At 49.1% G+C, this 24,138-nt stretch overlaps 1 protein-coding gene across 1 annotated transcript in view; it reads left to right on the forward strand.

Moving 5' to 3' along the window:
• The window catches only part of LOC147352032 (myosin-13), a 47,980-nt gene extending 24,480 nt beyond the window's left edge, over positions 1 to 23,500 (forward strand). The window contains exons 19-39 of the mRNA XM_086361026.1: positions 821 to 957; positions 2,104 to 2,359; positions 4,082 to 4,324; positions 5,944 to 6,120; positions 8,018 to 8,163; positions 8,270 to 8,360; positions 9,533 to 9,922; positions 10,691 to 10,817; positions 10,904 to 11,022; positions 13,046 to 13,242; positions 13,610 to 13,793; positions 14,174 to 14,339; positions 15,037 to 15,161; positions 15,949 to 16,257; positions 16,339 to 16,542; positions 18,540 to 18,665; positions 18,921 to 19,091; positions 21,086 to 21,190; positions 21,288 to 21,383; positions 22,824 to 22,958; positions 23,402 to 23,500. Of these exons, the coding sequence (XP_086217152.1) occupies positions 821 to 957; positions 2,104 to 2,359; positions 4,082 to 4,324; positions 5,944 to 6,120; positions 8,018 to 8,163; positions 8,270 to 8,360; positions 9,533 to 9,922; positions 10,691 to 10,817; positions 10,904 to 11,022; positions 13,046 to 13,242; positions 13,610 to 13,793; positions 14,174 to 14,339; positions 15,037 to 15,161; positions 15,949 to 16,257; positions 16,339 to 16,542; positions 18,540 to 18,665; positions 18,921 to 19,091; positions 21,086 to 21,190; positions 21,288 to 21,383; positions 22,824 to 22,958; positions 23,402 to 23,416 (3,519 nt within the window). The 3' untranslated portion in view covers positions 23,417 to 23,500. The remainder of the gene's footprint in view (positions 1 to 820; positions 958 to 2,103; positions 2,360 to 4,081; positions 4,325 to 5,943; positions 6,121 to 8,017; positions 8,164 to 8,269; positions 8,361 to 9,532; positions 9,923 to 10,690; positions 10,818 to 10,903; positions 11,023 to 13,045; positions 13,243 to 13,609; positions 13,794 to 14,173; positions 14,340 to 15,036; positions 15,162 to 15,948; positions 16,258 to 16,338; positions 16,543 to 18,539; positions 18,666 to 18,920; positions 19,092 to 21,085; positions 21,191 to 21,287; positions 21,384 to 22,823; positions 22,959 to 23,401) is intronic.
• Positions 23,501 to 24,138: the final 638 nt, after the last annotated feature.

The raw sequence follows: 24,138 nt of genomic DNA on the forward strand, positions 1-24,138 counted from the left end.
AACAGCAGCAGAGAATGAGTGCCCAAGGGGAGAGGGAGCCCAAGAGATCAGAGAACACAGAATTCCAGGGACCATGAGGTCCTGAGAAGAATTATAACCAATAAAAATGATCACCGTTATTGAGCACATGTACATTGAGACCTGTGACATGCCTTCTATACACATTTTACCGAATCTTTCAGATCACCTGATGGTGATAAGGGTGGTACTTACCTCATGAGGTTACTGGGAGGCTCCCAGAGGACAAGAGACTTGTTCGAGGTCGCATGGAGAGTGGGTGACAAAGGGCAGCTGCAAATCCTGGCCTGACTCCAAAGCTCCGTGTTCTGAAAGGGGCCAGGGGACCATCAACCCCATTAGGGAAAAGCCTGCAGCCCCCACGGGTGCCCTGCTTCCCGGGAACATCACAGGGGCAGAGGAAGCCCTGCAGGTGTGGGCAGTGCAGGGAGGGACCCCGAGGGTGGGACCCACCTCCTCAGCTGGGCGGAGAGATTGGAAGATGAGGATGGGGAGGCAGAGGCGTCTGTGAGTCCCTCCTGGTCTGCATCTGTGATTACATTTCTGCCCCATCCTTGCTTCCTGCACATGAACTCCATCAGAATCTGTCTGCTTGGGCCAGCGGGGCCTGGAACATACCTCGGAACAGGACACAGAGAGGCTCCTGCAGAGAACACAGCCTCCAAAAACAGAGTCCTGGGAGCCAGATGCCTGCTGGTCCCAAGCCAGGGCTCTGAAGGCGAGGGCTGGGGCTAGACAGAGATAGCCCCCCTTGAGCACACAGGCTAAGGATGAAGCAGGGCCCATCTCTCCTTTCACACAGGTATTCTTCAAAGCTGGGCTCCTGGGCCTCTTGGAGGAGATGAGGGACGAGAAGCTGGTGACCCTGATGACACGCACGCAGGCTTTATGCCGGGGCTACCTGATGCGGGTAGAGTTCAAGAAGATGATGGAGAGAAGGTGATGCAAGCTCTCGCCTCCCTGCCCTCCTCCCGGGAGCTGACCATCGCTTCGTGCTTTAATCTTAAGATGTTCACTAATTTGTCCCACATTTACTGAGCCACGGTTCTGTTCTGGGGCCTCTGCTTGACACTGGGGAAGCAGAAATGATCCCTGGCCTCCAGGAGCCCACAGAGGAGTGGGAAGCAGACACCTGCTCGGCTAGTTTTGTGGACGGATTGGGGGCTGGGGTTGGCATGAAAGGGCAGCAAAAAACAAAGAGCTTTCCAAAGGAGGTTTTGCATGGCTGGAGGAAGGGTGGCCTGTGGGTTGGGGGGAGCAAAAGCAGGACACTTGACTGAAGCGAGGAGAGGCTGGCAGTGGAGGTCCCCACCTGCCACCTTGAAGAGCCCAGGTTAAATCTTCCACTTGATGGGGAGCCATGAAGATGAGTGAGAGGATCGGATTTGTTTCAATAGCTCAGACAGGTCACCTGGGGGACTTTCCTGGCAAGCCAGTGGTTAAGACTCCACGCTTCCACTGCAGGAGGCACAGGTTTGATCCCTGTTCCAGGAAGTAAGATCCCGCTTGCCACACGGCGTGGCCATAAAAAAAAAGCACACATACTCAGGTCACTGGCAGCCGCAAGAAGAGCAGGCCTGAAGGCACAAGAAGGGGAAGGCCAGGCTGTAGCAGAAGTCCAAATAGAAGATGACAGGACCTGAATTAGCAAACAGGACGGAAAGGATTGAATGAAGCTTGGAGGGCCTTCGTCCTTCAGTAATTCAACAGGAGGAACAGCAGCACTGTGGGCCAGTCCTGTGCGGGGATTCCCTGCGACCCCTTCCCCCTGATTCCCTGTATTCCCTGTCCTTCACTACCTCCCGGAGTTTGCTCAGACTGACAACCTTAGGGTGAGCATTTTCAGTAGGGTGGTGGAGGTGGAAGCCACGTGGATGGCACCTCTCTCACCTCCTAAATTTGCACATGCTGTTTCCTCTCCTCTTCGTTTCCAGAACAGACTCTGGAGCTCATGGGATGGGTGCAGCCAAGCTGCACCTCTTCCCACCTGACCCATGAGGGTGAAGGTCTTGGGCCCCACAGGGGCAGGGGGGTGGAGACTGCACCTTGCTGTGGTCCATTAACCCCAGTCCTAACAATACACAGGGACTCCATCTTCTGCATCCAGTACAACATCCGATCTTTTATGAACGTCAAGCACTGGCCCTGGATGAACCTGTTCTTCAAGATAAAGCCCCTGCTGAAGAGCGCGGAGGCCGAGAAGGAGATAGCCACCATGAAGGAAGACTTTGAGAGAGCCAAGGAAGAACTGGCCAGATCTGAGGCTCGCCGAAAGGAGCTGGAGGAGAAAATGGTGTCCCTGCTGCAGGAAAAGAACGACCTCCAGTTGCAGGTCCAGACTGTAAGTATCCCCCTGAGGCCAGGAGGACCCATCAGTTTATTCAAGCAATAGTGGTGCCACCCAGTGGGCTTGTGGGGTATTACATCACTACCCCGCTAGTAAAAGGAGGCCAGCCCAAGCTTGTGGACTCAATACACTGCAAAATACATTTGCAAAGTGAATTTCTGCTCACTTTATTTCTCCCTGTCTTCTACAGCAGAGTCAGATGTATTTTGCTGTGGGATGAGGGCGATGTGTCTGTCCTAATAAAAAATCTGTCAGTGATATACCAAGTCTTTTTAAAAATCATGTAACTAAATCACTTGGAGTTTCCTGGTGGCCTAGTGGTTAGGATTCCAGGTTTTCACTGCCATGGCCTAGGTTCAATTCCTGGTCAGGGAACTAAGATCTTGTAGGCTGAGTGGTTCAGCCAAAAAATTTAAAGATAAAAACATTTTTAAAAATTAAAGATATGCATATTTTCAAAGATATAGGGAAAATGAAGCTGTATATCTAGTACATAACACTCTGGCAGCGTAATGGTCTCATTTCAGAGAGCCAAGACATTTAGTGTTTGCTCTTTTTAATAAACTCCCAATACATTTACCTTTTGCTTAAGTGCACAGCACCTCCTCCTCCCCTTTCACCTTCCCAAGCACAGTGAGCACAAGAATGAGTTTTGGAACCAGATATCTGGGTTTACATCCCAGATCCTCCACTTGGCAGCTGTGTGACCTCAGGCAGGTGACTTATCTTCTTTGTCCCTTAGTTTTCTCAACTGTGAAATGGGCACAGCAATAGCCCCTCACCTCTTAGGGTAGCTGGGAGGCTCAGATGAGTTCATGCATGTAACACAGGACATGTTCAGTAAACACAGAAGGCTATTCTTGCCGGACTCTTTTCATCCATTACCTTGAAATGCGTGTCCAGTTCTCACAACACTGAGAAGTAAGTAAGAGAGGATATAATGTGTTTACATTTAACATAACATAATCAGCTAATCGTGGCCACTCCAAGAGACTCATTGCAGAGCCTTCTGGGGAATGTACATATTTAATCACTTGTTTCTGTCTATTTGGGGTTTTCTGTTCTGTGGCTTAAGGAAGCAGGCCTCAGGAATTGTAAGAAGCACTAGCTGTGGAGAGTTTCAAAAGGTGGTCAAGTTTGTGGAATATTAGTTAGCGTGTGAAAGCACAGAGTGGATGCGTTGATCTTCAACTCGTGTAGGAGGAAGAGGGAGATGGCCAGGCGTCCAAATGTGACAAATTTGCAGAGGCTTCATGAATGCTACGTGCGCCTTTGCTTGAGAATTTCTATTAAGTAGATGACACCATTAGTGGCTAAAAAAAAAGTATTTGGATGACATACATGAGTATGTGCATGCATGTGTGCACACATGTGCACATATGTGTGTGTGTATGTGTGTTTGTGGCGATGATCCATTCCTTGACTTGGGTCCAGATAATGCGCTTTTGGAGGGTAAAGCCCTTCCCTCTGGGGTTGGTCAAAAGGCTGATTAAAAGACAATAGTCTGTAAATAACACGATCCTGCTGTATAGCACAAGGAACTGTATTTAACATCCTGTGATAAACTATAATGGAAAAGAATATGAAAAAGAACGTGAATCTGTGTGTAAATGAATCACTTGGCTGCACAGCAGAGACTAACACAACACTGTAAATCAACTATCCTTCAAAAAATAAATTAGAAAAAACAATGATCTGTTTGGTTTTTTTTTTAAGGAAACAGAAAACCTGATGGATGCTGAGGAGCAGTGTGAGGGACTCATCAAAAGCAAGATTCAGCTGGAGGCCAAGGTGAAGGAGCTGAACGAGAGGCTGGAAGAGGAGGAGGAGATGAATTCTGAACTGGTTGCCAAGAAGAGGAACCTGGAAGACAAATGCTCCTCCCTCAAAAGAGACATTGACGACCTGGAGCTGACCCTGACCAAAGTGGAGAAAGAGAAGCATGCCACGGAGAACAAGGTGGGCATCCCCACCCCTCCTCCCAGGAGGAGACAGGTGGGGAAGGAATTGCCCGGAAGTGGGAGGGGAATGAATCCACCTCCACCCTGTTCTTAAACCTGTGGGCTCTTCCCTCGCTCCTGCTACCTGCCTGGTCACACCACAAGCTTCTAGCCCCAACCCTTCCTCCACAAAGCAAGAGATCCTTCAGGAGAAGCACTTGGCACAGGGAAGCCAAGGAATGTGCCCATAGAGCCAGGCAGATGATCGGGGAGGCAGGTGGTGAAGGAGGCAGAAAACTGGACCACACCAAGGACTGGCAGGGAGGTTAGAGGTTCAGGGACCCTCATGCATTACTGGTAAAATGTAGACTAATGCAGCCTACGGGAAAGCCATCTGGAAATTCTTAGCTGAGTTAAGAATCCATGTATCCTTCAACCCAGTGATTCTGCTTCTGGGTATACAGACCAAGGAGTTCTTCTGCCAGGTCCATAAGGGGACATGTATGAGGAGGCTCATGGCAGCATTTCTTGCGGTGGGGGGATGGATGCTGGAGGCAGGATCAGGGTCCACCTGGGTGGATGGAGAGGTGAGATGTGGAGGAGACACAACAGGGTGTACACACAGCCATTGGGACAATGAGATGGATGTAAAAGACCTCGTGCTGAGTGTGGGGACAGAGGGAGAAAATGAAACATATGGCATGAAACTGTTTATGAAGACTAAAATTACACGCACACAAAATAACACTTCACAAAAATACATGGAAAATACAGTCCATGATTCACATCATCTTTGTTGCCAGGGAGGTAGAGATGGCTCAAGGCAGTGTCGAATGGACAACTGGGTGTCAGTAGGGAGGTGACAGGGAGGGGTAGGGACTGTGGCAACCTGGAGAACACTGGCCCTGCCCCCAGGTGGCAGCCAGGACCCAGTGCCAGCCAATTGTTGCCAGGTGGGGATGTGAACGCTGCATGGCCAGAGCTTCTGGTTTTCCTTGACGAATCAGACATCCAGATTTTAGGTGAAATCTCATTTTTTCCCCCCAATGTTTACAACTTATTTAAAAGTTGTACACTATTATGTGGCCGGATTTGGCCCACAGGTCAGGAATTAACAACGTCTGGTCTGGAAGAGCGCTGCACGTGGGAAAAGCTCAGTTTAATGCTTTAAAGCTCCGTGGTTGGTGCCCTGGCCCTGCTTCCTGACACAGGGGACTCCCCATTCTGGATTTTCTTGCGTAGCACCTCCTGCCTATTCCTCTTCCCCTTCCTGCCTCATTCTAAGCCCTGGCCAGCTAATAAACAAATTCCCATGGATATAATCTGATGAGTATAGGTTGATGTGTTGTTTTTTGGAGGCAGCATGTTTGCATGGATAATGTCCTTCTGTGTACCATATGATGTCCTCTTTAAAAAAAAAAATTATCCTAAAGGGCCCTGTGATAGGCCGGTGAGGACTGAAAAACACCAGAGGCTGCCAATTTCAGGATGATGCAGCCAACACAAGGGCACCTGCTGGAGAGGCAAAGAAGCAGTAACCAAAAAAGAGAAAGTCAAAGAAAAAAAATCTATAGCCTTTGCTGGAAGCTTCTGGTTTAATTGCTTGAACTGGTTTCAACTGGTGATATACTCCCTTAGGTAAAGAATCTTTCAGAAGAAATGACAGCGCTTGAAGACAACATTTCCAAACTGACCAGAGAGAAGAAATCTCTGCAGGAAGCCCACCAGCAAACACTGGATGATCTTCAGGTTGAAGAAGACAAAGTCAATGGTCTGATCAAAATAAATGCCAAGCTGGAGCAGCAAACAGATGATGTGAGGAGATTTCATTACTATGCCCTAACATTGACGACTCGCAGAAACAAAGACAAGATGAGGTCTACACGGGATACAGGGGCTGAGGGTTCTGATTCTGGGGTCAGAATCTCTGAGTTCAGATCTCAGCCCCTTCCAAATAAATGTGGAATGCTGAGCGAGCCACTTAAACTTGTGATGCCTCAGTTCCCACCTTGTGAAATGGGGATTCAATTAGCTTTACCTCCAAGAGTTTTCATGGAAAGCTTAGCACACAGAGCGTGTTCAGTAAAATGTCAGCTGCTAATATCACCGCCACCATCGTCATCACTATCATCCTCACCCTCAGCATCACCAGCACCAGCATCATCACCCTCAGCATCACCAGCACCAGCACCATCACCACCATCATCACCCTCAGCATCACCAGCATCATCACTACCACCATCACCATCATCATCGCCACCATCACCACAATCATCACTGTCACCACCATCATCACCATCGTCATCACCATCGTCATCAACACTATTATCCCATCACCATCAGCATCACTGTCATCACCACCATCAGCATCATCACCATCATCATCATCATCGCCACCGTCATCAGTACCACCATCACCACCATCACCATCACCACCATCGTCACCATCGTCATCAGCGTCGTCATCAGCACTATTATCCCATCACCATCAGCATCACTGTCATCACCACCAGCACCATCACCACCATCATCACCCTCAGCATCACCAGCATCATCACTACCACCATCACCATCATCATCGCCACCATCACCACAATCATCACTGTCACCACCATCATCACCATCGTCATCACCATCATCATCACCAATGTTATCCCATCACCATCAGCATCACTGTCATCACCACCATCAGCATCATCACCACCATCATCACCATCACCACCATCATCACCCTCAGCATCACCAGCATCATCACTACCACCATTACCATCATCATCATCATCGCTACCATCATCACCATCGTCATCAGTACCACCATCACCATCACCACCATCATCACCATCGTCATCACCATCGTCATCAGCACTATTATCCCATCACCATCACTATCAGCATCACCATCAGCATCACCACCATCACCATCACCATCATCACCATCATCATCACCACTACTATCCCCATCAGTACCACCATCATCACCAGCATCATCACCAGCATCATCACCATCAGCAGCAGCATCACTATCATCATCATTATTAGCATCCACTTGTAGGTCCTCGGGTTCCAACAGCTTCAATCCTGTTCTAACTTTGTTAAAAATGAGTTCCATTGGTGGTCTGAAAAATTACCATCAACCCCCTCCCTACCCCCACATCACGTTACACTTTTGTTCTTGATATAAGAGCCAGGTTTGAAGCTTTAAGGTTTCACTGCCAATCATGGCTAGAATGTTTCCAGATTGCTACAATTGTCCTGAAGCCAGAGCAGGTGTCCTCCCCAACAACTCCTTTCCCTCACCACTCCCCCCCCACACACACACATTTTTGCCTAAATCTCCCCACAGCTGCCTGGTGCAGGTAGGGGAGAAGATTGACAGTATATAATCTAGACCGTCCCAGGCACAGCTGGGGCAGTGCCCTCCCACAGGTGCCCCGTTTGTTCTGTCTGGGTAAGAGTGTGCATCCCCCAGCACCATGTTTCCATCATGGGGCATGGGTAGGCCAAATGGGCATCAGCTGAAAGAGGCACTGGGAGGCCTCGGGGTGGACCCAGCATTTGCCAGAGGACAGAAGAGGGAGGAGGCAGGGGCCATGCTCCCTCCCAGGGCAGAGGTGAGAGCTCACAGCTGCAGGATCCCAGGGACACTGCCTTTGGCTAAGAGGCAAGCTCAGCTCCCAGCATATCTCAACCCTCCCCCACCATGTCTTCCCAGCTGGAGGGCTGCTTAGAGCAGGAGAAGAAACTGCGGGCTGACCTGGAGCGAGCAAAGAGGAAGCTGGAAGGAGACCTGAAGCTGTGCCAGGAGTCGATCATGGACCTGGAAAACGACAAGCAGCAAATGGAGGAGAAGCTGCAGAAGTAGCTCTTTCATGTTCACCTCTGTGTTTGAGCCCGAAAGCTAACTTCTGCCTGTGAAGGGCTCATCATTCGGGTATTTTAAATATATATACGTATCTGTTTGCAGGAAGGATTTTGAAATCAGTCAGTTACAGACCAAAATTGAAGACGAAAAAGTTCACAGTCTGCAGTTACAAAAGAAGATTAAAGAACTGCAGGTAACATGTGGACACCTTCCCCACCGACTGGAAATCCCTGTATCAGGGACCCCTCCTTGCTCTTTCCCCTAGGTTTCTCTTTTTAAAGTATTTATATATTTGGCCGCACTGGGTATTAGGTGCAGCAAATGACATCTTGTGTTGCATCCTGTGGGCTTAGTTCCCCTTAGTTCCTGGACCAGGGATTGAACCTGAATCCTCTGCATTGCAAGGCACATTCTTAACCATTGGACCCCCAAGGAAGTCTCATCCCCAGGTTTCTTTTGCTGCTTTTTTGTCTTAGTCCTGTTGGAGCTGGAGAGAATCTCCTTCCATTTTTTTGAAGTTAATATTCAAATTGTTTAAGTTGCATATAAATAGATTTTCTTGAAGATAATTAAAATTATCCATAGACTAAATATTATTGATAAGGGTGCTCTAAGCACCGCTCCTAAGTCCAGGGTCCTTCCACCTTCTCGGACATCCACTGCATCCTCTGGATCTTTTGTACACATGGATCTATGTACACAGACACAAAGAAAAATATATAGGAGATGCGTGCAAGCATGCTAAGTCACTTCCGTCATGTCGACTCTTTGCAACTGCATAGACTGTAGCCTGCCAGGTTCCTATATCCATGGGATTCTCCAGGAAGAATACTGGAATGGATCTGCAATGGATTGCCATGCCCTCCTCCAGGGGATCTTCCTAAAAGGAACAAGAATATTAAATAAATATGTATATATATAAACCTCTACATAATATATACGTATATGGGGACTTCCCTAGCAGTCCAGTGGTTAGAAGTCAGTGCTTCTACTGCTATGGGCCCATGTTTGATGCCTGGTCAGGGAACTAAGATTATCCAAGCCATGCAGCATGGCCAAATATATATATACATACAAAAAATATATACACTTAGAATATTATATAGAGACTATCATTACACGAGTTGCTCTCTTCGTGTAGCTGTCCATGGTAGACATGAGTGGACATCTTACTACTTTGTGGTCTCCTGGACCATGGGCTGATCTGACCATTCCCCTATTGATGGGCACTTAGATTGTGGCCAAGTTTTCTTCCAAGGATTTAATGTTATAATGTATTCTTGACTATCCTCCCCACCATGTCCTCCCCAAAGTAGGGCTGTTGCCCAACCCCCCATGACCTTCCTGACCCAGTGACCCTTCCAGGCCCGCACTGAAGAACTGGAGGAGGAGGTGGAAGCAGAACACACACTCAGAGGCAAGATTGAGAAGCAGCGCGCGGACCTCTCCCGGGAACTGGAGGAGATCAGCGAGCGGCTGGAAGAAGCCAGCGGGGCCACTTCAGTCCAGATCGAGATGAACAAGAAGCGGGAGGCTGAGTTCCAGAAACTGCGCCGGGACCTGGAGGAGGCCACTCTGCAGCACGAGGCCACGATGACCACACTGAGGAAGAAGCACGCGGACAGTGTGGCCGAGCTGGGGGAGCAGATCGACAACCTGCAGAGGGTCAAGCAGAAGCTGGAGAAGGAGAAGAGTGAGCTGAAGATGGAGATCGATGACATGGCCAGTAACATCGAGACCGTCTCCAAGTCAAAGGTATCTGATGCTTTTGCTCTCTGCAAAGGCGAGGCAGCATCCACCTGCTGGGTGAGCAGGTACAGTTCCATGCCTGCAACTCACTGCATGTTCTGAACGGTAACACTCTCTCCACTTCCATCTGCTCCTGGCTCCCCAAATTCATTCAGGTCACCAGAGCCCTGATCCAAAGATCTGCTACAACTCAAGATCTCATCATTCATCCAGTCTGTCCCAAATGCTTCCAATCCATCTCCCATTTTCTTATTTATTTATTTGTGTGTCCATGCCTGCCAAGTCACTTAAGTTGCATCTGACTCTTGTGACCCTATGGACTATAGTCTGCCAGGCTCCTCTGTCCATGGGATTCTCCAGGCAATAATACTGGAGTGGGTTGCCATGTCCTCCTCCAGGGGATCTTCCCAACCCAGGCATCGAACCCAGGTCTCTTACGTCTCCTGTAGGTGGGTTCTTTACTATGAGTGCCACCTGGGAAGTCCATTTTTTTATTTGCTTATTATTTATTTGGCTGTGTCAAGTCTTAGCTGTGACACACAAAGTCTTTTGTTGTGATGCTCAGACTCTCTAGTTGCAGCACAAGGGTTTAATTCCTCCACAGCATGTAAGAGCTTAGTTCCTGGACCAGGGATCAAACCCGAATCCCCTCCACTGCAAGGCAGATTCTTCAAAGTGGCAACCCCACTTTGAAGCTAAACTATCAAATGATTTGATACTGGGAACCCAGGATCCATTTTTCCCATTCATGTTGGCTTTTTTTTTTTTTTCAAGAGTAATGTGGAAAGGATGTGCCGGACTGTGGAAGACCAGTTTAATGAGATCAAGGCCAAAGATGACCAACAGACACAGTTAATCCATGACCTGAATATGCAGAAGGCAAGGCTGCAGACCCAAAATGGTGAGGATGGGCAGGGCCCCAGGGTCCCACCGCACCACAGAAGAGGGTGGTCCAAACCCTGACGTGGGCCCACATCTGTTTGCCAGGGGAGCTAAGCCACCAAGTGGAAGAGAAGGCCGCTCTGATCTCACAGCTAACCAAAGGCAAGCAGGTCCTCACCCAGCAGCTGGAGGATCTCAAGAGGCAGCTTGAGGAAGAAACCAAGGTAAGGATGGATGCCTCCGTCTAGAAAGGTAGAGTCAGGTAGGACCTGAGAAGCCATGGAGCTGGTTGAGGGCAGTGCTGTGTCATGAAGTCTGATGCTGCTCCTCTCTTCCTTGCAGTAGGACAGGAAATGTTCTTGGAGGTTCCAGAACCTTGGCATTGGATCTCCTTCTTCAGAGCTAGAAAATTCTACCAGGGTGCTCCATCCTCGGAGCCCCTCTGTTCCCCAGTGGAGGGGCTGATAAACTCCCCTCCCCCACCACTGTACTAGCTGGGCCATCTCTGCCTCTGTGCATCTTCCCACTCTGCCGAGCAATCATTCCACCCCCTTGAAATGCCCTCCTCTCTCTCCTCCATCACTGTTTATGTATCACCAGCTACAACACCAACATTTAAGAACCCCCTCCTCCAAAAGGCTGGTTGGTTTGGGGGCGCTCTTGAGACATTTGCATAAATGCAAACACCATCATCATGTTCTTGACGTCAATATCAATATATTTATAATTCACATCCCCCAACTAATCTGTCAACTCCTAGAGGGCAAGAATGATTTTTCCCCACTGTAGTAGTTAACAGTAGTTACAGCACACAGCAGAACAGTGCACACAGTGGGCGCTTAGTAAATGTTGTCGATGTGTGTTTGAGAACTAAAACACAAAACCAAGAGTGCCCAAAACTGCATATATATAGTTCTGGGGTTGCCATGTGCCAGCTAAAACTTACAGGGCACTTTTCTGGAATTCCAGCAAACTCCATCTGCCTCTCCTAAAAAACAAGAAAAGTGCTGTATTTGTCTCCCATCTTTCTAGTATATGGTTGGGGTTCCTGGGGGACTTGTGGGACAGAGGGAGTGGAGAGAATCAGAGCCTGAGAAGGCCCCTTCCAGGAGCAGGGCTGTCCTTTGGCCAGGATACAGAAGGAGCTAAGCTTTCCTTTCTGGGAAAAGTTTGTTGTTTATTTGTGTCTTTGTTGTTGTTGTTCAGCTGCTAAATCGTGTCCTACTCTCTGAGACCCCATGGACTGTAATCCATCGGGCTCCACTGTCCATGGGGTTCTCCTGGCAAGAATACTGGAGTGGTTGCCATTTCCTTCTCCAATTTGTGCCTTTGAAAGTATGCAAATATATGAGTTACTGCACTGGGCCAACCAGAAAGTGTGCTGTGACCATTATGATGAGAGCACCAGTTTCCTCCCGACCAGGTAGAAGTGAGTGATGGAGGCCTCCGACATGTCCCCCTTCTGCTTGGGAAGTGGTGGCAGGGCCGTGGAAACCGCACAGCTCATGTCAGAATTCCCGGGTGGGGACACAGCCCGCTGATGACACCAGAATACACTTTTGGGGTTTTCATGGTCACAGTATTCCGAAACACTGAATTAAGTAGTGAGAAGATCAATCCCTTTCTGATTCTCCTCCAATTATTCTGATTAAATAAGAAAAAGGTCTCAATTCGGATGTTGTTGTTTAGTCACTGAGTCGTGTCTGACTACTCTGTGACCCCATGTGAGCCCGCCAGGCTGGTTAGTAGTCCACGGGATTTCCCGGGCAAGAATACTGGAGGGGGTTGCCATTTCCTCTTCCAGGGGATCTTCCCGACTCAGGGACCAAACCCAAGTCTCCTGCATTGGCAGGCGGGTTCTTTACCCCTGAACTAGGAGGGAAGCCCCTCAGTTTGGATACCATCTCTCTCACACTGGTGCATCCTCCTTACCAAAACACAAGAGCGTAGGACTAGGAGACAGGGTCACAGCCGCAAATTACTCAGCTAGAAGGTGGTAACACTGTCTTACCTCCATTGCATTTATTCGATTACCTTCTGTTTACCGCAAGTGTTAATGGTTTTCCACTTAAATATAATAGTCTACTTTTTAAAAAGTGAAGTAAAACAGGAGCTATGCTCCTCCAGCGAAGTTTGTGAAGGCAGCAAGCGAATGGTTCAAGTTGGGAAACACTGAATGAAACAAAATTACTTACCCTGGAAAATGACCAAACGGTTTTGCAATTTGCCACCACGGCGATTCCGCAGGCCAAGAGCGCCCTGGCCCACGCCCTGCAGTCCGCCCGCCACGACTGCGACCTGCTGCGCGAGCAGTACGAGGAGGAGCAGGAGGGCAAGGCCGAGCTGCAGAGGGCGCTGTCCAAGGCCAACAGCGAGGTGGCCCAGTGGAGGACCAAGTACGAGACGGACGCCATCCAGCGCACGGAGGAGCTGGAGGAGGCCAAGTAGGGGCTCCCAGGTTACACTAGGACAGACGACCTTAAGACACAAGGGAGAGACAGGTGACAGGCCCTGTCTTCCTCCCTAGGCCTTCAAGTTTTCCTAAGCACACAGACCGGGTCTCCATGCCCTTCCCCCTGGGTCCTGTCCATTCATTCCACCTGGTCCCCTTGGCACCACCTAGGTGACTGCTTTGCCACCAAACATTTTGGGGTTCTTCAGGTGATACTTAGCTCCTATCCAATCATCAAACTCTGGCCCTTGGTCTTATCAAATTCCAGTCCTTTATAGATGGCTCCATTCCCTCCTTATCTGACAGTTACTTCTGAAAGAGTCCACCTTTCCCAGCAACAGTAGGTCTGATCCTCTTAGGAAAAAACTGGCCCAGAGGCTCCAGGAAGCAGAGGAAAACACAGAGGCTGCGAGCTCCAAGTGTGCATCCTTGGAGAAAACCAAGCAGAGGCTCCAGGGAGAGGTGGATGATCTGATGCTGGATTTGGAGCGGGCCGACACCGCCTGTGCCTGCCTGGACAAGAAGCAGAGGAACTTCGATAAGGTCCTTCCCCAACACTCGATGCAAGAGATGTGTGAATGCACACACCTTCGGGGTAGCGGGAGGTGCACAGAGCATCAAGTCTGGAGTGGAGAACTTGGGGCTTTGCACTGTCTCTTGATTTTGTGATGGTCCCTCTGAAAGGAATTTTATTTTCCATCAAAGTTAATTCAGATTACTTTGAGAACAGCATATCTTTCAGAATACAGCAGATGTCTGTAGAGATATCAGAGTTTGGAACCCCTGAGTTTGGGGAATCCCCTGTTTCTTTGGTCTCTAAAGATGGGAGGGTCCCACTTTGGCATCGCTGACATGACTCACTGTTAACATGACTCAGTTCCTGGCCTTCTCGGCTCTTGATGGGTCCCTCTGTCACCTCCTAGGTCATCTCAGAGTGGAAACAAAAACTAGATGAGAGTCAAGCTGAGTTGGAAGCAGCTCAGAAAGAGTCCAGATCTCATAGTACTGAAGTCTTCAAGATGCGCAACGCCTACGAGGAGGTGGTGGATCAGTTAGAGACACTGAGACGGGAGAATAAAAATCTGCAAGGTGAGCACTGCCCCTCGCAGGGGTAAGACAGCCCCCAGCTCTCTCCCCCCACTCACAGGAGTGCGACAGTCCCCCCTTCTCTTCCAGCCACCTCTCCCCGACTTAGCCACGGCTGCCTCCTTCTCACTGCCCCACAAAATCCTCACATCTACTCCGTGACCCCAGGACCCAAACTCCACCGATGGAAGGCATAGTGGCAGCCAAGCCTCTATGTTCTCAAGAGCAGAGGGCTCCTGGGCTGCCAAGCTCCTACGCTGCTAGAGAACAGATCTTCCATGAATTCTGTCTCTATGTGGCTTTGTGTCCTCGGGTCTGACACTAAATCCCTTAGGGTCTCAGACTCCTGATCTACAAAATTAGACCAGACCCAATGCCCTCGAGAGCCCCTTCTATTTCCGAGACTGTGATTCTATGCACACTCTCCATGATTTCCTCCCTGGTCCTCTCCGTGACCATTTTGTAGACTGTGTGAAGATGCAGGGTCACAGTGTTCGGCTGTTCCTCCCTCTGCCCCTCCAGGTGAGGCCACACACCTGTGTCTTACCAACACCTCCCCCGAAAGGCTACACTGTATTTGTTCTTTCCTGTATCAATGTCATGAATGAATTGCCAGTCCCTCAGTTCCCTGCCAAAATTTGATCCTGTGCGATCAAACAGAACCTGTGGAAGTAGCCTAAATCAAGCCTGTCCTTTGCAGAAGAGATTTCCGACTTAACCATGCAGATTGCGGAAACAAACAAGAATCTTCAGGAAGTGGAGAAGACCAAGAAGCAGGTGGAGCAAGAAAAGTCAGACCTCCAGGCTGCCCTAGAAGAGGTGGAGGTAAGTGCCTGGGATGTGATGGAGAAGCACAGAGCACCACGGAAGGGGAACTAGACCATCTCCCTGGGCACCCTTCCGGCACTGGAGCTTTGCTGGAAAGAACATTCAGCTGCCTGCACCCCACGGTGGGGGTGGGAAGGGCAGCTGTGTCCTGCTGCTTCATCTCCTCCAAGTCCTCCAGTCCATCATATAATATTTTCCCTATTGAATAAATAAACCTGTCTTTATGTCCTCAACATCTCAGAAAGCAAGAACTCCATCACCAAACATCCTGAAAGCCAGCTCCAAATGCCTTAGCTTCAGCAAAGAGCTATGCACAGTCATATTTGGCCACTGGGAATTCCATGTGGCCCAAAGAGTGCAATGTCCTGATTTAATCATCCACGGTAGCCAGTGCAGGACAGATGGTTGAGATGTTTCTAGGGAAATTTCCACGACTCAGGATAACAGGAGAGCAATTTCTCTTTCTCTGTCTTTTTAGAGATGAGGTAGGCTCCTGATTTATGGTCACTATTTTTTTTTAACAAAGACACAGTAATCAAATTTTTACTAATTCAAAGAGATGCTCTGTCCTCAAGACATAAGGCTGTTTGTTTATAACAAAGTTTCAGCTCTAGTTTCAGCACTAGTCACAACTTGGGAGCGAACCGTTTGACCTCTTTGAGCATTGTTCTAGTCATTTGTAAAACGAGCGTAATGGCATCCATTTTATCAGGATGGGGATGAAAAACCTCGTTCCAGAAGGTGGCTGCCCCAGCACTCCCAGTCTCTCCTTTGCTTTTATCAGGGTTCCTTGGAGCATGAAGAGAGCAAGATCTTGCGTGTCCAGCTAGAGCTGAACCAGGTGAAATCCGAACTCGACCGCAGGCTCACTGAGAAGGATGAAGAAATCGAGCAGGTGAAAAGAAGCAGTCAGCGGGCGGCGGAGGCCATGCAGAGCATACTGGATGCTGAGATCCGGAGCAGGAATGATGCTCTGAGGCTGAAGAAGAAGATGGAGAGAGACCTCAACGAGATGGAGATTCAGCTGGGCCACTCCAACCGCCAGATGGCTGAGACCCAGAAACACCTGCGCTCAGTCCAGGGCCAGCTCAAGGTGAGTGGGCGGCCCACGGGGGACCTGGTGGGACCTCATCCTGCCCTGGGCTCCCGTCTCACCCCTGGCTTCCCTATGAAGGACTCCCAGCTGCACCTGGATGATGCCCTGAGGAGCAACGAGGATCTCAAGGAGCAGCTGGCCATGGTGGAGCGCAGGAACGGCCTCTTGCAGGAGGAGCTGGAGGAGATGAAGGTGGCCTTGGAGCAGACGGAGCGGACCCGCAAGCTGTCAGAGCAGGAGCTGCTGGATGCCAGTGACCGCATGCAGCTTCTTCACTCCCAGGTGAGTCCGTTCTTGCTGCAGTCAGGGTCCACCCTGGGGGTCAGGCGGGATCCAGGCTCTGTGGAATGGAGTTTCCACCACTCCTCCCAGGCTAGTGGTCAAGACCAACTTTCATTAGGCTTAGTTCTTGGGATACCACTGTCTCTAGATGGAAGATGGCTGAGCTTTCTTTTATCCAAAGATAAAGAAGGATGAATTATTGCATAAAGGGGCTGGAGAAGGCTTCACAGATGCAGTAACATTTAAGCTGCAAGCTTAGATAATTAGGGCTTCCGTGTGGCTCAGACAGTAAAATATCTGCGTGCAATGCGGGAGACCTGGGTTCAATCCCTCGGTCAGGAAGATCCCCCGGAGAAAAGAACGGCAACCCACTCCAGTATTCTTGCCTGGAGAAATCAATGGACAGATGAGCCTGGTGGGCTACAGTTCATGGGATTACAAAGAGTCGGACATGACTGAGCAACTAACACATACACACACTTAGATAATTAGGGTCGTCTTTTGAAATAATTTTTTTAAGAAAGTTACAGAATTCCTTGTTTTATTTATTTATTTTTGGCCATCCCACATGGCATGTGGGTTCTTAGTTCCCCAAGAAAGTGAAAGTGAAAGTCACTCCGTTGTGTCCAACTCTTTGCCACCCAGTGGACTATGCAGTCCATGAAATTCTCCAGGCCAGAATACTGGAGTGGGTAGCCGTTCCCTTCTCCAGGGGATCTTAAACCAACCCAGGGATGGAACCCAGGTCTCACACACGGCAGGCAGATTCTTTACCAGTTAAGCCACCAGGGAAGCCCCAACCAGGGATCAAACCCTTGCCTCCTGCAGTGCAAGCTCAAAGCCCTAATCATTGGACCATCAGGGAATTCCAAAAAAAAAATTCCTTGCTTTAAAAACTAGAGAATACAAGCCAAAACACAGAAAAATACCAACCATATCGTTAGCATTTGGGGATCTTTTATTCTAGACTCTTGTTTCTATACATAAATATGATTTTTTTAGTAAATGTCATCAGTCTTTTTGTGATTTTTTTTTTCGTTTAACAATGTCATAAGCACATTTCTATATTTTAAAATAATTTTCCTTGATACAGTCTTTTTAATGGCAGAAAAGTAGTCCATTTTAGTTGTGTATTACGACACTTTTATATAATCAGTCTTCTATGATTTGGTATTTTTAGATTGTTCCCAATAAAAGTTTTTATGATTAGAAGATTGCTATGACAAACTTCTTCATGTACATCCATGATTACTATTTCCTTAATATTCCTAGAAGTAAATAAACCCCTGGAAGCCCAATTTCATGGTCAAAACAGTAAAAGCATTTATATGCTATAAATTGCTCTTTAACAAAGTTGTCCCAATTTTTATTCCTATTGGGAAAATATGTGAGAGTGCTTAGCAATTATTTGTTTTAATCTTCACTAATATTTATGCTTGAAAATGCCTCACTTTAAAATTTCATATTTCTTTGATTACTAATGAGGTAGAACATTTTGTCATATTTGTTGGTTATTTGTATTTCGTCTGGTGTGTCTTAGCTATTTGTACTTTTGCCCTTTTTTCTTAATGGTTTATCTTATTTACATATTAAGGAAGGAGATATTTTTTTAGCAGTGCACATTGCAAATGCTTTCTCATTTGTCATCACATTTACAACCCTATGGATAATGTTTGGATAATCAGAATTATTTTTCATTTCATATAGTGAAATCAACCATTTCCTTGTTCCAACAGCATTAATTAAATAATCTATCCTTCCTCAAATATTTGAAAACCTACCTTAATTGTTTATCGTTATTTTACCTACAATTCTTGAATCTGATTTGGGACTTTCTGTCTGATCAATAATGAGTCTTTTTTAATATTTTTCATGTGAAAAATAAGAACCAGAACGTCCTCAACATTAGACTTCCTTCCCCACCCAACTCTCTCCCTTCCAATCACTGTAAGTGTCCATACGCAGCCTGAACCTCTGGTATCTAATTTTTCTTGTAGAACACGAGCCTGATAAATACCAAGAAAAAACTGGAAGCTGACATAGCCCAATGCCAGGCAGAGGTGGAGAACTCTATCCAGGAGTCCAAAAATGCGGAGGAGAAGGCCAAGAAAGCCATCACAGACGTGAGCTCCATTCTTTCCTCTCAGAGACACTGTCTGGAGATAAGAAAGGGGCTTCTAAGCCAGGGCCTGGCGAGTGGGTCTCCTCTCCTCAGCCCTGCAGTCAGTCAGTGGTGGCTTCCTGGAGAGATGGAGACGGGAGGCTCAGCAGAGGCAGAGTGGGAGGGGAGCTGAGGGAGGGAGGACCAGCCTCGCAGCATCATCCATGTGCCCGGGGAGGAGGGTGGGTGGCCCACAGACATTTCCTGTGAACCACAGGCGGCCATGATGGCCGAGGAGCTGAAGAAGGAGCAGGACACCAGCGCCCACCTGGAGCGGATGAAGAAGAACCTGGAGCAGATGGTGAAGGACCTGCAGCACCGCCTGGACGAGGCTGAGCAGCTGGCCCTGAAGGGCGGGAAGAAGCAGATCCAGAAGCTGGAGAATCGGGTAGGGGGGCCAGAGGGGACTCTCATTCCCAGAGTGACAGAGGTTCAGCTGCCTCTGGCAGAACCACAGTCCCAAAACTTAGGTGGTGGGGAAGTGGGCACTGAGTCGATTGCAAGTGCCGTTTGAGGGCCACATGTGAAATTCCCTGTGAGCCAGATGTCCCTCCCCCTCCTTCCTCTCTGCCCTACACCCCAAGACATATACAGACCCACTTCAGAAAGGGTATCCCTCAATACCTGCAGTGCAACGACATACCACATGTTCACGGTCTATCTTTATTTAGATTCAGATCGATATTAACTGGGATGGGGGAAACATACTTTGCAGTCATAAGATCATACATTTGGGTGTAATTCATCAAGCTGCACTTTGATAAGGGGCTTCTCTGGTTGCTCAGTGGTAAAGAATCCACCTGCCAGTGCAGGACACTCAGGTTAGATCCCTGGGTTGGGAAGATCCCCTGGAGAAGGAAATGGCAACCCACTCCAGTATTCCTGCCTGGAGAATCCCATGGACAGAGGAGCCTGGCGGGCTACAGTCCATGGGGTCGAAAGAGTTGGACATGATTTGGTGACTAAACAACAATAAGCACTTTTATAAACAACAGCCCATCCTACGTAAAATCTGCCACTTTGGCTTCCAGTCCCAGGTCTCATTCCCTTCCTGGCTTTCCTAATGTCGATTTCCTACTGTCAAAATACAACTTGCGATTCTGGTGTCTTTCTCACTCCATCCAAAATGCAGGGCGATTGGCGCTTCCCCCAGGCTAACTCTCCAGCAACTTGCAATCCATACGCAGAACAGGATTGCTTTGTCTTGATCTGGGAGCATATTTTGTAGTTTTCAGTTTCTTTCCTGATGATTCCCTTCGTTTCCTGTACCCTTTGCTTTTCCCTTTCGACCTGGGATGGTTCATTTTATTTGCTTTTTAAACCGGGCTGCATTACCTGTTGGCAGTTTGGAGGAGGCCTTGGAGAAGGATGTGAAACTGTCTCTGTTGTCCCCGAGAGAAGGGACATGAAAGAGGCAGACAGGATGAAGAGGTGGCGAAGAGAAGAAAACCACTTCTCCCACAGGAAAGACCCAAACGCATTCTTGATGCCAGCCTCCCAAAGATGTGGTCACCACACTTGTACACTTTAAATGTAGCCATTTTTTAACACCGTAGTTCAAAATCATCAATTCTTCAGCGCTCAGCTTTCTTCACAGTCCAACTCTCACATCCATACATGACTACTGGAAAAACCATAGCCTTGACTAGACGGACCTTTGTTGGCAAAGTAATGTCTCTGCTTTTTAATATGCTGTATAGGTTGGTCATAACTTTTCTTCCAAGAAATAAGCGTCTTTTAATTTCATGGCTGCAATCACCATCAGCAGTGATTTTTGGAGCCCCAAAAATAAAGTCAGCCACTGTTTCCACTGTTTCCCCATCTATTTCCCATGAAGTGATGGGACCAGATGCCATGATCTTAGTTTTCTGAATGTTGAGCTTTAAGCCAACTTTTCTACTCTCCTCTTTCAGTTTCAGCAAGAGGCTTTTGAGTTCCTCTTCACTTTCTGCCATAATGGTGGTGTCATCTGCATATCTGAGGTTATTGATATTTCTCCCGGCAATCTTGATTCCAGCTTGTGCTTCTTCCAGCCCAGCGTTTCTCATGATATATTCTGCATATAAGTTAAATAAGCAGGGTGACAATATACAGCCTTGATGTACTCCTTTTCCTATTTGGAACCAGTCTGTTGTTCCATGTCCAGTTCTAACTGTTGCTTCCTGACCTGCATATAGGTTTCTCAAGAGGCAGATCAGGTGGTCTGGTATTCCCATCTCTTTCAGAATTTTCCACAGTTTATTGTGATCCACACAATCAAAGGCTTTGGCTTAGTCAATAAAGCAGAAGGATCTTAAGTTCACCCTAAAAACAACCAGCACACAAGTGGTGAGAAAAGCCTGGGAGATGTGGCCTGACCCCTGTGCTCTCTTCTGGGTGCAGGTACGGGAGTTAGAAAGCGAGCTGGATGCTGAGCAGAAGAGGGGGGCTGAGGCTCTGAAGGGCGCCCACAGATACGAGCGAAAGGTCAAGGAGATGACTTACCAGGTAGGCAGTGACTCTCCTGAAACCCCAGCAGGCATCCTATGGATCCCACCTGCAGAAGCAGCAGAGAATGGGTCTGGCATGGACCTTGTGTTTGCAGGCAGAGGAGGACCGCAAGAATATCCTCAGGCTCCAAGACTTGGTGGACAAGCTGCAGGCCAAAGTGAAGGCTTACAAGAGGCAGGCAGAGGAGGCTGTGAGTATGGGGTCCATCCCAGTCTCATAGGGTAGTCTTTATCCCACCCACCCTGACTCACAGCACTGCCCCTGACTCACTCAGAACTCCCTGCCCCTGTGAGCTGACCTCAAATACCTGGTCTTAATTCATGTCATCCCATCCTACCCCTGGCCCTGGCCCCCACCACCTCCATCCTTCCTCAGCCTCCCTAACTCCCACTCCCCAGTTCATGCTTTCAGATCTACCCTTGAGCAAACAGTGGAACCAACAGGGAGGAAATGGTTTGGGCTGAAATGAGCACTTCCCAAATACCTTCTGGGGACTCAAGGTCTGAAGGACTTTAATAGCAGGAAGCTGGGGTGGCGGGGAGGAGAGGGGTGGGGTCTTTCTCTTTGATAGATGAGAAATCCTTTAGGAAACTCTGGGTTCCACAAAGTTGGAGGGTTGCTTTACTTCAAGGGTTTCTCAGATTTTGCAGATGACGCGGGATGGACCTCATAGTGGAAGAGGTGTTCTGAGTTGTAGCATTTCTCACCCTTGATGGAACATGGCATCTCTTTTTAGTAAACAGAGCATCTCACAGGACTTGCACCCTGAGAGACAAAATCTGGGGGCGTCTGCTCCAGATAAATGATGGAAGATGAGGCTTCTCTCCCTGCCCTTTGTCTTCTCTGCTCAAGAGGCTGGGGCTTCCGTCCTGACCTCTGGGAAGCCGGTCTGGACTGGTTAAATGGGAGGAGGATTAGCACCGCTGCAGCAGAGCTGGCCAGGGCCCAGCAGGCCACTTTTATCAGAAACCCTTGGATGGTCCTCAGCCAGACCCAGCCTGGCCATGGGAAGCCAGCACTGGGAGCAGGCACAGGGCAGGGGCGGGCACAGGGCAAGGGGGCATGGACCGTGAGTCTCTTGACACCTCTATGTGCCTTGGGAGACTTAGTCTCGTCTAAAGAGCTCTGAGGGGTAGGGATGGTACAGAGGAGGGGCACAGGGGAACAGGCAAGCATCCTAGGGGAAAAGTGACATGTTAATCACTCAGTCATGCCCGACTCTTTGCAACCCCATGGACTGTAGCCCACTCCTCTGTCCATGGGATGCTCCAGGCAACAATACTGGAGTGGATTGCCATTCCCTCCTCCAGGGGATCTTCCCCACCCAGGGATTGAGCCTGGGTCTCCTGCATTGCAGGCAGATTCTTTATCATGTGATCCACTGGGGAAGCCCAGGAAGCCCTATCCTGTGGGCAGCGGACCTCCAGGTGACTGCGCGGTGCACATGGTCAGGAGCTACGGGCATCATCCTCACTGCTGGAGAGCTCAGCTCTCCCTCCTCTGACCTCAGGGAATTGGGGCCCAAGCTCTCCTGGCACCCCCGTTCCCACAGAGGCCGTCAGGGACCCAGGGCCTCAGAGCCAGAGGGAGGGGCTTCCTCAGCCTCCTGCCCCTTCGGCCTTCCCTTCAGGAGGAGCAAGCCAACACACAGCTGTCCAGGTGCCGGAGGGTCCAGCATGAACTGGAGGAGGCCGAGGAACGCGCCGACATCGCTGAATCCCAGGTCAACAAGCTGCGGGCCAAGAGCCGAGATGTGGGAGCCCAGGTGAGAGCAGACTCCCCACTCCAAACACCCTGAGACTCAGGACCAGGCAGCAGCCGCAGAGCTCAGAGGGTGCTTGTCAGTGTCCCTCCCTGGCTGCCGGCTGTGCCTTCACTGAGGTACTGCTTTAGCCAGGTCCCCGGGGGTTCCAGGCTCACAGGAGCAGTGAGGGGCCGGGAGCCAGATGCCCTACTATCCCTGCCCCTCCCTCCCTGTTGCAAAAGGCAGTGCCCAAGGAGCCCCTGCTTTTGGGGGGATTCGCCCCATCTCCAGGGGCTCGACTGGTTTGCTTTTACAATGTACAAAGGGAGACAAAGCCACGTCTTAATGTTTTCCTGAGACTCCAGCCTCCCCAGTTACCCCACTTGAACACGAGGCCCAGCCTCACCTTTGCTTTGACTCATTTCCTGACTCATTTCCTGTGTACGATTCTTTTTCTCCCCCAGAAGATGGAAGAATGAGCCCCTCCCAATGCCTGTTGCCATGGGACACCTTGGGAGAGCAGAGGGATGGTGTCCTGAGAAATAAATTCTCCTGGCAACTCAGATCTCTGGCTCCGCTATGTTTATTATCACTGTCCGTTCTTCCTCCGTGGGGTGGTTCTCAGATTCTTGCCAGGTCTATTGTATAAACCATAAAGAAAGAGATGTGAAAGTGGACCCTCCTGGCCCTGAGTAGGAAAGAAGGAAAATCAACTCGCTGCAAGATAGACCACCGGCTCCCTAGCAGTTAAAAATAACTTTCAGATACCTGTGGGCCATTCTCTACTAGGAATTCATTATTTTTTCCAGCTCAGTTCCCCCGAATTTACAGACAGGGACACTGGACCCAGATGGATTAAGCACTCTGTAGTTATCCAGATTGGAGGAGCCCAGACCCCCAAGATCCCAGAGCCCCCAGGCTAGACACCTCCCCCCAAGACCTCAGGGCTCTTTCCCCCAAGCACCTCTGCTCTTCCATCCCGTCTCTCCTGGGGCGGTGTCTCCACTCCTCTCACACCACCCACAGCTCCCAGAACATCTTCAGAGGTAGCAGGCGCTCCTGAACACAGGATTCATTCCTAGGACAGTTCCTTCGGGAAGGACTGCCCATAAGCTGGTCTGCAAGCTCTGCTTGTTCCTCCTTCCCATTTTCCTCCATGTGCACAGATCCTGTCCACGGTGCTCTGGCCAAGGATGAAGAG

The sequence above is a fragment of the Bos grunniens genome, chromosome 19 (genome assembly GCF_055505025.1).
Source record: "Bos grunniens cultivar Pamir isolate PY7600 chromosome 19, Bosgru_T2T1.0, whole genome shotgun sequence".
NCBI lineage: Eukaryota > Metazoa > Chordata > Mammalia > Artiodactyla > Bovidae > Bos > Bos grunniens.